The 13,242-nt window shown below is 35.4% G+C and overlaps 1 protein-coding gene across 8 annotated transcripts in view; it reads left to right on the forward strand.

The window, feature by feature from the left end:
• EXOC6B (exocyst complex component 6B) overlaps positions 1-13,242 on the forward strand; it is a 702,680-nt gene that overhangs the window by 415,491 nt on the left and 273,947 nt on the right. For all 8 annotated transcript variants that reach the window (XM_029232675.1, XM_029232678.1, XM_029232676.1 and 5 more), the window contains one exon: positions 9,071-9,250. In XM_029232675.1, coding sequence (XP_029088508.1) covers positions 9,071-9,250 — 180 coding nt within the window. The remainder of the gene's footprint in view (positions 1-9,070; positions 9,251-13,242) is intronic.

Raw genomic sequence — 13,242 nt, forward strand, 5'->3', positions numbered from 1 at the left:
TTGTTTTATAATGATGATAACTTGGACTTTATCCTACTAAAGTCTTTGAGAGACTTCAAGCAAGGGTGTGTTGCAATTTTAAAAATAATCATTTACTTTGCCTAATTAGAAGGAAGGAAGGAATGATAAAAGCATGGAATGCAGGAAAGGAATGAGACAAGAAAAAAGAAAGGAAGGAATAAATAAATCACAATTACTTGAAATCCATAATCAGAGGAAATGAAATACCAAGAATACTTTGTATAACTCTGTGCTAATAAATTTAATGATCTATAGGAAAATATGTGATTAAAAAAGTGATTCAAGAAGATGAAGAGGACTCCCTGGTGGTGCAGTAGATAAAACTGGGCACTCCCAATGCAGGGGACCCGGGTTCAATCCCTGGTCAGGGAACGAGATCCCAGGTGCGTGCCACAACTAAGGGTTTGCATGCCACAACTAAGGAGCCTGTGTGCTGCAACTAAGGAGCCGGTGAGCCACAACTAAGGAGCCATGAGCCACAACTAAGGAGCCAACATGCTGCAACTAAGACCCAGTGCAACCAACTAAATAAATAAATATTAAAAAAAAAAGAAGATAAAGAAAATTGACATAACTATGAAAAAACTGAAAAAGTTGTTAAAGACTTCTTAAAACTGGGGAAGATTCACATGATTTTACCAGTGAATTCATTCAGGCTTTCACGAAACAGATAATTTCTATATAATTTAAACTACTCCATACCGTAGAGAAAAATGGAAAATATCTCAGTTAATTTTTGTGAAGTCAACATAACAATGATTCAAAACTTTAAAAAAAATAAAAAAGTTCTGAAGACCCTAGGGGCTGGACAGGAATAAAGACCCAGACGTAGAGAATGGACTTGAGGACATGGGGAGGGGGAAGGGTAAGCTGGGATGAAGTGAGAGAGTGGCACGGACATATGTACACTACCAAATGTAAAATAGCTAGTGGGAAGCAGACACATAGCACAGGGAGATCAGCTCAGAGCTTTGTGTCCACCTAGAGGGGTGGTATAGGGAGGGTGGGAGTGAGATGCAAGAGGGAGGAGATATGGGGATATATGTATATGTACAGCTGATTCACTTTGTTGTAAAGCAGAAACTAACACACCATTGTAAAGCAATTATACTCCAATAAAGATGTTTAAAAAAAGATAATAGCAATTGATAAAATAAATATTAGAGCAACAGAAAAAGAGAGATTTGGTCATAAAATGAGGTTAGCTAATATTTAATAAGCTCATGATTCCCTCAGGTGTGCCAGGCTCTTTATGAAAGTTATTAGATTTAATAAAGGTGTTAAAACTATGGAAAAAATGTAGTAGCTGAAATTAAGTTTAAAAAGAAAACTAGAGAAACCATAAAATCCCTGAGCAATTAAAGACAAATATTGATGTAAAAATCATAAATAATAAAATATCAAACAAAATCCAGAAGTGCATAGAAAGCAGGGATAAAGTAATGTTAAGAATGCAAGGATGATTAGTATTAGAAAGTTGTTTAAAATTATTCACTACTGTAATAGATCAGGTGAGAAAAAATGCATGAGTATTTAAAAAGATACTAAAAAGGTATTTTATGTAAGGCCACATCTCTTCCTGATAAAATCTCTTAGTGAACCCCTCTATCAGTAATTGACAGATCAAGGAGGCAGAAAATTAGTAAGGATATTGTTGAACTGAATGGTGCTATCAATCAGCTAGATCGAATTGACATTTATAGAATACTTCATCTAACAACAGCGTAATACATATTCTTCTCGAGCTCATAAGAACATTCACCAAGACAGACCATGTTTTGGGTATTAAAGCACATCTTAAAAAATTTTAAAGAATAAAAATCATATAAAGCTTGCTCTCAGACCAAATGGAATTAAACCCTGGAAATAAATAACAGAAAGATAGCTAGAAAATCCCCAAAGATTTGGAGATTAACCAGCACACTTCAGAAAAACACTTGGGTCAAAGAAAAAGTTTCAAGAGAAATTAAACAGTACTAAATTAAAATAAAGTATAACTTACTAAAATTTGTGACATCAGTGAAAGCACTGCTTATAGGGAAATTTATAGCATTAACTGCATAAATTCCAAAAGAAGAAATTTCACAATCAGTAATCTAAGCTTCTACCTTAGGAAACTAGGGAAAGAAGAGCAAATTAAATCCAAAATAATCAAAAGAAAAGAAAAATTAGAGCAGAAATAATTGAAAACAGAAAAGCAAAGGAGAAAACCAATGAAACCAAACATGGGTTTTTAGAAAGATCAATAAAATTGATAAACTTTGAGTTAGGCTGACCAATAATAAAAGACAGAAGACACAAATTACTAACATCATAAATGAAGAAGGGTCCATCACTACTGATTCCATGGACATTAAAATATTAATAAGGGCATATTATGAGCAACTCTATATCCACAAATTAACAACCTACATAAATCGAACCAATTTTTTCAGAGACACAATTTACCAAAATTCACACAAGGAGTAATAATCTAAATAGCCTTTTATCTGTTGAAGAAATTGAATCAATAATTAATGGCTTTCGAAAATAGAAAACACCAGGCCCAGTTGAAAGAAGTTGAACAAGACACAAGTAAATGGAAAGATATTCAATGTTCATTAATTGGAAGAATTAATATTGTTAAAATGTCCAAGCTACCCAAAGTGAACTACAGATTCAATGCAATCCCTATCAAAATGGTACTTTTTTTTACAGAAATTGAAAAAAAAATATTAAAATTTGCATGGAACCACAAAAGACTCTGAAAATCCAAAGCAATCTTGAGAAAGAACAAAGCTGGAAACAACACATTTCCTGATTTCAAATTATATTATAAAGCTATCGTAATGAAAACAGTATGGTATTGGCCTACAAACAGATACATAGATAAATGGAACAGATTGAAGATCTCAGAAATAAGCCTCTACATATATGGTCAATTAATTTATGACAAAGGGGCCAAAAATATACAATGAGGAAAGGATAGTTTCTTAAATAAGTGGGTTTGGTGAAACTGGACAGCCACATGCAAAAGAATGAAACTGGATCTCTGGCTTATACCATAGACACAAATCAAATCAAAATGGATTAGAGACTTGAATGTAAGACTGAATCCATAGCACTCCTAGAAGAAAACATAGAGGGTAACTTCTTTGACATTGGTCTTGGAGATGATTTTTTGGAGTTGACACCAAAAGCGAAGGCAATAAAATCAAGAATAAACAAGTGGGACTTCATCAAACTAAAAACTTTCTGTACAGCAAAGAAACCATCAACAGAATGAAAAAGCAACCAATGGAATGGGAGAAAATATTTGCAAATCATGTATCTGGTAAGGGGTTAATATCCAAAAAACACAAAGAACTCATACAACTCAATAGCAAAAAAACAGTCTGATTAAAAAATGGTCAGAGGAACTGAGTAGACATTTTTCCAAAGAAGACATACAAATGAGCAACATGTAAATGAAAAGATGTTCAACATCACAAATCTTTAAGGAAATGCAAATCAAAACTACAATGAGATATTACCTTACACGTTAGAGTGGTATCATCAAAAAGATAAGAGATAGGGTATATATCCAGAGAAAATTCTAATTTGAAAATATACTTGCACCCCAGTGTTCATAGTGCACTATTTACAATAGCCAAGACATGGAAGCAACCTAAATGTCCATCAACAGATCAATGGTTAAAGAAGATGTGGTATATATGCAATGGAATACTACTCAGCCATGAAAAAGAACGAAATAATGCCATTTGCAGCGACATGGATGGATCTAGAGATTATCATACTAGTAAATAAAGTAAATCAGACAGAGAAAGGCAAATGCCATATATCACTTATATGTGGAATCCAAAATATGATACAAATGAACTTATTTACAAAACAGAAGTAGACCCACAGACATAGGAAACAAACTTATGGTTACCAAGGGGGAAAGGGGATGGGGGAAGGATAAATTAGGAGTTTGGGATTAGCAGATACAAACTACTATATATAAAATAGATAAATACAAAAGTTCTACTGTATAGCACAGGGAACTATATTCACTATCTTGTAATAAACCATAATGGAAAAGAATATATGTGTGTGTGTGTGTGTGTGTGTGTGTGTGTGTATAAAATATATGTATAGCTATACTTTGCTGTACACCAGAAACTAACTTAACATTGTAAATCGACTATACTTCTATTAAAAAAAAGAGACACAAGAGATAACAAATGCTGGCAAGGATGTGGAGAAAAGGGAGCCCTTGTGTACTGTTGGTGGGAATGTAAGCTGGTACAGCCACTATGGAAAACAGTATGGAGGTTCCTCAAAAAATTAAAAACAGAACTACTATATGATCCAGCAATTCTACTTCTGGGTCTATATTCAAAGGAATCAATATCTTGAAGAGTTATGTATACTTTCACGTTCATTACAGCATTAATCAAAGTAGTCAATATATGGAAACAACCTAAGTGTCTCTTAATGGATGAATAGCTAAATTACACACACACACACACACACACACACACACACACCACATACACACAGTGGAATATTATTCAGCCATTAAAAAAAGAAGAAAATCCTGATCAGTTGCAAAAACATGGATGAACCTAGAAGGCATTATGCAAAATGAAATAAACCAGATAGACAAATACTTCATGGTATCATTTATATGTGGAATCTAACAAAAAAAATTGAACTCATAGAAACAGAGAGTAGAAACATTATTGCCAGGGCTGGGGGGGTGAAGAAATAGAGGTTGATAAAAGGGTACAAACTTTCAATTGTAAGATGAATAGTCTGAGCATCTAGTATATAACAATGTGACTATAGTTGATTACACTATTGTATAAATGATAATTGCTAAGAGAGTAGAACTTCAGTGTTCTCACCAAAACAAACAAACAAAAAAGTAAATATGTGAGGTGACAGCTGTGTTAATTAACTTGATGTGGGGAATCCTTTTGCAGTGTATACCTATATTTAGTCATTATGTTTTTCATTTTAAATATCTGACAACTTGGCAGTTATACGCTAATTAAGCAGAAAGAAATTCTACCTAATATTTAAGGATGAAATTTCACCACTTCTCTATAATATTTTCCAGGAAATAGAAGCAGAGAGAATACTACATAACTCACTCTATGAGGCTAGCATTACAATAATACCAGCCAGACATCGCAGGAAAGGAAAGCTACAGACTAATATTTCTCATGAACTTAAATGCAGAATCCTCAACAAAATATTACGAAATTGAATCCAACAATGTATCAGAATTATACACTACCACCAAGTGGGTCTGCAAGACTTATTCAACATCAAAAATCAAGTATTGTAATTCATCACATTAATGGGCTAAAGAAGAACAATTATAGAATCATATTAATAGATATAGAAAATGCATTTGACAAAATCCAACACCTATTCATGATAAAAACCTCTCAGCTAAACATAATAGAAGGGGAATGCCCTCAACTTGGTAAAGAACATCTACAAAATACATCATACCTGATAGTGAGAAACTAGAAATTTTCCTGCTAAGATCATGAAAAAGGCCAGAATGTCCTTTTATACCACTCTTATTCAACATTCAGTAAGCCATGAAATAAAAGACTTACAGACTGGGAAGACAGAGATAAAACTGACTTAGTTTACAGATGACATGATTGTCTAAGTAGAAAATATGAAAGAATTAACAATAACAAAAAGACTGCTGGAAGTAATAAATGAATGTAGCAAGGTTCAGCATATAAAATTGATATACAAAAGTTATTTGCTTTATCATTATACCAGTAACAAATAACTGGAATGTGTAATTAAAAACATAATGCTATTTACATTAACATTGAAAAAAGAAATAGATATAAACCTAACAAGATAAACAAGATCTATGTGAGAAAACCTGTAAAACTCTGATAAAAAGTAATCAAAGAAGTAAGATCTAAATAAGTGGAGATATGTTCCATATTCGTGGATAAGAAGATTCAATATTTTATCAAGATATCAATTCTTTTCAACTTAATCTAAAGATTCAGTCCCAGTCCAAATTCCAGCAACTCATTTTGTGGATATTGACATATTGTTTCCGAAGTTTATGTGGAGAGGCAAAACACCCAGAATAGTCAACACAATATTGACGGAGAAGAACAATGTTGGAGAACTGACACTACCTGACTTCAAGACTTACTATAAAGCTACAGTAATCAAGACAGTGTGGTATTGGAAAAAAAACAAACAAAAAAAAAACAAGATAATTAGGTCAAGGGAACAACATAGGAGCCCAGAAATAGACTCTCGCAAATATAGTCACCTGATTGTTGACATGCAGTAAACTCAGTTTAATGGAGAAATGAAAGTGTTTTCAATAAATGTTGAAACAACTCGACATCCACCTGCAAAAAAGAAAAAAAAATGAACCTAGACACAGATGTTACACTTTAAAATTGAGTTAAAAATTTGAGTTTGAGTTAAACTCAAAAAAAATTGACTTGAGTTAAAAATTAACTCAAAGGGGATCACAGACTTACATGTGAAACACAGCACTATAAAACTCTTAGAAGATAACATTAGGGAAAATGTTGGTAACCTTGGGTTTCACTATGACTTAAGGTACAGCAACCAGAACACAATCCATCAAAGAAAATACTGATAAGATGGACTTCATTAAAATGAAAAACTTCTGCTGTAGAAAAGACACTGTTAAAAGAATGAAAAGAAGAAGAAAATGTTTGTAAAATGCATATCTAATAAAGGACTTATATCCAAAATATACAAAGAACGGGTAAAAGTCAACAATAAGAAAATTAAAAAGTGGGTTTAATTGGGCTCACTTTAAAAATGGGCAAAAGATCCGAATAGATACCACACCAAAGGATGGAGAGGGAGTTACAAGTTAAAACAACAGCGATACCATTGTACAACTCTGAAAACTGAAAACACTGACAACAAATGCTGGAGCAATAGCAGCTCTCATTCATTGCTTGTGCTAATACAAAATGGTAATGTTATTTTGGAAGACAGTTTGTCAGTTTCTTACAAGGCTAAACAGAAATAGTCTTCCCATGCAATTCACCAGTCATGCGTCTTGGTAACTATCCAAGTGAATTGAAATGTTAAGCTACACAAAAACTTACACATAAATCATTACAGTAGCATTATTCAAAATTGACTACACTCAGAAGCTATCAAGATGTCCTTCAATAGGTAAATGGATAAACGAACTATGATACATCCTGACAATGGAATATTATTCAGTGATGAAAAGGAATGAATATCAAGCCATAGAAAGACATGGAGGAAAATTAACTGCACATTGCTAAGTAAAATAAGCCAATCAGCTACATACATGGTTCCCAGTATAAGACATTGTAGAAAGGCAAAGTTCTGGAGAAAGTAAAACGATGGTTTGTTTCCAGGATTTGGGGGATGAGCAAGGGAGGGATGGATAGAGTAGAGTGGATTTTTATGACAAGAAAACTATTCTGTACGATTCTGTAATAGTGAATACATGACATTATCCATTTGTAAGTACCCATGGAACTGTACAACTGTACAAATAGTAAACCCTGATGCAAACTGTGAACTTTAGTTAATAAAATATCAATATCAGTTCATCTATTGTAACAAATGTTCCACACTAATGCAAGGTTTTTTAAATAGGGGAAACAGTGGGAAGGGGATGGCGGGCAGTATCTGGAAATGCTCTGTACTTTCTGCTCAATTTTTCTTTAAGCCCAGATTTCTAGAAAATAATGTTTATTAATTAAAAGAAAACTTAGTAAAATGGGAATTCAAGGACAGTATTAAATTATCATACAAGTAAGTAAATATGTAAGCAGAGAAATGCTCTTGGAACTGTGTTCATATAAGTAAACATAGTCAATGCCTATATTATAGTATGTAAGTACCTGTAAAATTATGCAGCCATTAAAAAGGTGAAAATGGAGAGGCGGGTATGAGTTCGAGTAAAGTTTTGGGGGTAGAATTTATAGGACACTGTGACTATGAAGGAATGAATGGAATCTAATATGTTGCTTAAATCTCTGCCTTGGCCTGAAATGAACAGGTGAAGAGTGGGAATTATGATTATTCTTGTCCTGGACTTACAGTATTCAAAGTTTCTGTGAGCCATAATGCAGGAAACAATCAGAAATATGGGTCTTTAACAAGAAAGGGTTTGGACAGATATAGTGGAAGCCATAGGAGGTGCTGAAATCATCCAGCAAAAGTGAGAGGGTTAGAGGCCAGAAAAGTAAAAGTAAAACTATGTTCTGAAAGCCAAAAGAGAACAGGGTAAGATGAGACTGAAAAATGGATATTGGATATGGTAGCCTGGCGGTCATGGATTACCCTGGACCAGTCCATGTTGATGGATTGTTAGATTGCAGCGTAGACTGTTTTCTCCTAAAAATGTTTTTCTTGGAGCTTTAGTCCCATAACACTTCTTAGAGCCTTTTATATGCCAGTGTAAATCAAGACTCTTTTAAACTGGGGTTCTCAGACTTAATTGATCTAGGAACTTTTTTGCTGTCATTTAAGCATTTTTCAGGACTGTTGTTAATTAGAGCATATTTTAGGAAATGTGTACCAATCTTTGAAGAAACTTGATTATAAAGAATCTAGAAAGGTAGGATAGTAACTAGTGGGAACATACAGCATTAAATTAGAAATTTCAGGATACTTAAAATAAGCAAAGTGAAGAGACTAGCAACTATAAGAGAGGTTGATATTGCAGGAAGGGAGGTTCTTGGAATCCCAGAAGAGAAGAAAGAGAATAGGATCCTGAGAATGAGTGTAGTTTTAAACATAGGTAAGAAGGTACAAAGGATGCAGATAGCTGAGGGCAGTGAAGGCAGTTTCTCTATTTGGTGAATCAATATAATAATTTGTCTTGCAGATACAAAATAGAAAGGACTCTACTGAGCTTTTGAAAACAAGAAAAATTAATGGAGACTGTGATATTACTTGATATTCTCAATTATGTTACTTAGTTTGAGATGTCTCCAAGCAGAGATTTCTGCTTTGCTTATACTGGAATTTTGAATGACTATTCAAATTTCCTATTTCACAGGATGCCAGACATGCAGCTGAAGAAGAGATTTATACCAACTTAAACCAGAAGATTGACCAGTTTCTACAGCTGGCTGACTATGACTGGATGACAGGAGATTTGGGCAACAAAGCTAGTGATTACCTAGTAGACCTCATTGCCTTTCTCCGTAACACCTTTGCTGTCTTCACACACCTTCCTGTAAGTGACCATTGCTTTTACTTTGTCCATCATATAGAAAAAAGGTTTCTTAAAATCTAGATTGGTAAAATATGTTTGTTTCTGCTTTAACTAGCCAGAAAGCTGTGGATATAAAAGCTCACACTATGATTATCATCCCTTAACAAGATTTAAAGACCTCTTTCTCATTTTTTCATTGACATTTGCATTTTGTTTATTCTGGAAATGGTTCCTAATATTATGTCTACTTATATCCCTCCTAACTTCAAGGTAACTAGTACAAACATATAATGAATGCCTTGGTAGAAGTAGAATAGAAAATTAGGAGTTAGAATTTTAGATATGTATTTTTTAATTCTAGAATGTCCATTTAAATTTTTTTATATCCTCAAATTTCTGGTGAAATTCTCCATCCTTTTTCCAATTTGTCTATCTTTTCTCTATTTTCTTGAGCATATTTATCACAGACTTTTAAAAATTGAAGTATAGTTGATTTACAATATTATATTAGGGACTTCCCTGGCAGTCCAGTGGTTACGACTCTGTGCTCCCAATTCAGGGGACATGGGTTTGATCCCTCGTCAGGGAACTAAAATCCCGAATACCTCACGGTGCAGCCAAAAAAAAAGTTACAATATTATATTAGTTTCAGGTGTACAGCATAGTGATTCAGTATTTTTACAGATTTTACTCCAGTATAAGTTATTGTGAGATAATGGCTATAATTCCATGTGCTATATGATATATCCTTGTTGCTTATCTATTTTATACATAGTAGTTTTGTATCTCTTAATCCCTTTCTCCTGTCTTGCCCCTCCCTCTTTCCCTCTTTTCTGTTGTTTCTTGATCTTTATTTTATTTATTTCCTCTCTAATCTTTATTATTTCCTTCCTTCTGATGACTTTGGCCTTTGTCTTTTTCTAATTTCTTTAAGTGGTTGGTTAGGTACTTTATTTGAGGTTTTACTTATTTCTTGAGGAAGGCCTGTATTGCTATAAACTTCCCCCTTAGAACTGCTTTTGCTGCATCTCATAGATTTTGGAGTGTTGTGTTTCCTTTTTCCTTTGTCTCAACGTATTTTCTGATTTCCTCTTTGATTTCTTCATTGACCAGGTGGTTTTTTAGTAGCATGTTGTTTAGTCTCCACATGTTCATGCTTTTCCCATTTTTCTTCCTGTAATTGAGTTCTAATTTTATACCATTGTAGTGGGGGAAAATGCTTGATATAATATCTATCTCCTTAAATTTGTTCAGCCTTATTTTGTGGCCCAGTGTGTGATCTGTCCTGGAGAATGTTCCATGTGCACTTGAAAGGAATGTGTATTTTGCTGTTTTTGGATGAAATGTCCTGTAGATATCTTTTAAGTTTAACTGTTCAAGTGTGTCATTTAAGACCACTGTTATATGATTGATTTTCTGTCTGGATCATATGTTCATTGATGTAAGTGAGGTATGAAAGTTCCCTATTGTTATGGTATTGTCATCAATTTCTCCCTCTATGTCTGTGAATATTTGCTTTATATATTTAGGTGCCCCTAATATTACATTGAGTGTAATATCCTTGTCTTGTATTGATCCCTTTATCATCATATAATGCCCTTCTTTGTCTTTTGTGATAGCCTTTGTTTGAAAGTCTATTTTGTCTGAAGCGAGTATTGTTACCCCGGCTTTCTTATTGTTCCCGTTTGCGTAAAATATCTTTTTTCATTTCCTCACCTTCTTTGTGTATGTGAGTTTCTTAGGTGACATATAGAAGGGTCTTGTTTTTTCATTTAATCAGCCACCCTGTGTCCTTTGAGGGAGCATTTGTCCATTGATATTTAAAGTAATTATTAATAGGTATGTACTTATTGCCATTTTGTCACTTATTTTCTGCTTGTTCATGTAGTTCTTCTCTGTTCATTTTTTCTTCTCTTTGTTTCTTCCCTTGTGGTTTTGTTGATTTTCTTTAGTAGTATATACCAGAGAACTCCTAGATGTTTTCATTTTTTACAATTTGCTCTTTTCTTTTGCTGTTCTGATTGGGTGATTTACATTATTCTACCAGATCACTTATGCATTCTTCTGTTTCACTTAGTTTGCTATTCATTCCTCCTAGTGTGCTTTTAATTTCAGCTGTTGAATTCTTCATTTCTGATTGGGTCTTTTAAAATACTTTCTAGTTTCTTATTAAAATTATTAGTGTATAGATAGATTCTTTCCCCTAATTCAGTTAACATTTTTTATAACCAATGGTTTGAATTCTTCTTCAGGTAAATCATTTATTTATGTTTCATTTTTTTTTTCAGCTGTTTTTTCTTGCTCTTTCAATTGAGAACAGTTCTTCTGCCATTGCATTTTGCTTAACTTTCTCTGTTTCTATGAGTTTAGGTGAAACAGTTACCTATTGTGGTCTTGAAGTGGTGTTCTTATGTGGCAGCATCCCCATGTGTGCCCAGTGCCTTTGGTGAGAGAGCTGGATTTGGTGTGGAAACAAGTCACATCTTTCCTCAGGATGTGCTGGTAGCTATCAGCTTGGTAGGGAGTGGGGCTAGAGATGGAGGAGCTAGAGCTGGCACCAGGTGTGAAGTGGGACTTCCCCTCTGCTCAGTGGCCATGACCACCCTATGAGGGGTGGGGTCTGATCCCAAATTCCTGGAGCAGAAGCCCTGAGGGTCTGGCCTGGGCCAGCTCTGTTCCCTTTGTGCTTCCCCCTTTTTCCACACTGAGAGCCTTGCCCAAGTGGCAGGAAGTGCTGAAGTTGGGTCCATGGGGTCTCTTGGCCTGTGTTGATTGCAGACAGAGGTTCAAGCTGTCTCTGATACACTGCCTGTGTAGGTTCCCACAATTGTTTCCCTCACAGCTGATTACTGCCCCCGTCCCTGCTGCCCCTGCCCTGTTGTGGAACCACACTATAGAGCTGTTGTTGTCTATGTGGACTTTCAGTATCAGGAGTTGAGCTATGTTCGAGTGCTGCCATCAGAGATTTGGGCTGCTTGTGATGTTCTGCTTGAGTAAGCATTAACAATGACCCCAGTCCCACCCAGGCTCCGCCCGAAGACCAGGTTGTCTCTGCATCCCAAGATCGAGTTTTCTCCCTGGTCATGACCACCCCAGATTTAATGCCCTGCTGCGACATGGAGTGAGCAGCACTGGTACATTGGCTCGTCTCAGGCTGAGGCACGCACTGAGGCGGTTGTGGGAAACCTGGCAGCCACTAGAGCAGAACTCTTTCCACCCTGCCTTGAGGGCAACCCAGCACTCATGTGCTCTTCATGAGCAGTGTTCAGGCTTCCCACTGCTCCCCTGTTAGTCCCAGTGGTCCTCCAACCAGCCAAGGAGTCTTGTCTCTCCTGCACAGGACCCCAGACTTGGGCATCGAATCTGTGGCTCTCACCACTCACTCCCCAGGGCAGGTGTCCACCCATGTATTCTTCCTGTTACTCTGAGTCACCTCCCAGGAACACAGGGCCCAACCCGGTCACGTTCTTCCCATTCTGCCTGACTACCTGTGTATCTTTCTTACAGCCTTGTTTGTACCGGATTCCTTCTGCCAGTTTCCAGTTAGTTTTCAGTGAGAATTGTTCAACATGTAGATGTATTTTGTTGAGTTCATGGGGAGATGTGAGCTCCATGTCCTCTTAATCCACTATCCTGATCCTCCTCCTCTACAGTTCTTTTAAAGACATTTATTAATGCCTGTGTGTAGTTCACCTACATATTGGTTCGATTTGTTTCTGAGGTTTTGGTTTTTCGGGTTTTTTGCTGTTGTTTTCAGTCATATGGTCCTATCTCTTCCTACCATTTTTTGGTATATATTAGACATTGTTTTTAAAATATGTAGAGGTTCCAAATGATATCACCAGCCACCAGAATCAATTCATCCTTTCCCTTACTAAGTAGGTAGAATGAGTGGGTGGGTTGTGGTTTGGGCCTTATCATCTTAATCCAATCATGGATTGATCAGGGTTGAGCTTGGGTTGCAGTTGTAATGTACCTTTGGTTTACCTTTTTAAATTTTAATTTAATTTAAT

This window comes from Monodon monoceros, unplaced genomic scaffold (genome assembly GCF_005190385.1).
Source record: "Monodon monoceros isolate NGI ecotype Baffin Bay Population unplaced genomic scaffold, NGI_Narwhal_1 Super_Scaffold_19, whole genome shotgun sequence".
Taxonomy (NCBI): Eukaryota; Metazoa; Chordata; class Mammalia; order Artiodactyla; family Monodontidae; genus Monodon; species Monodon monoceros.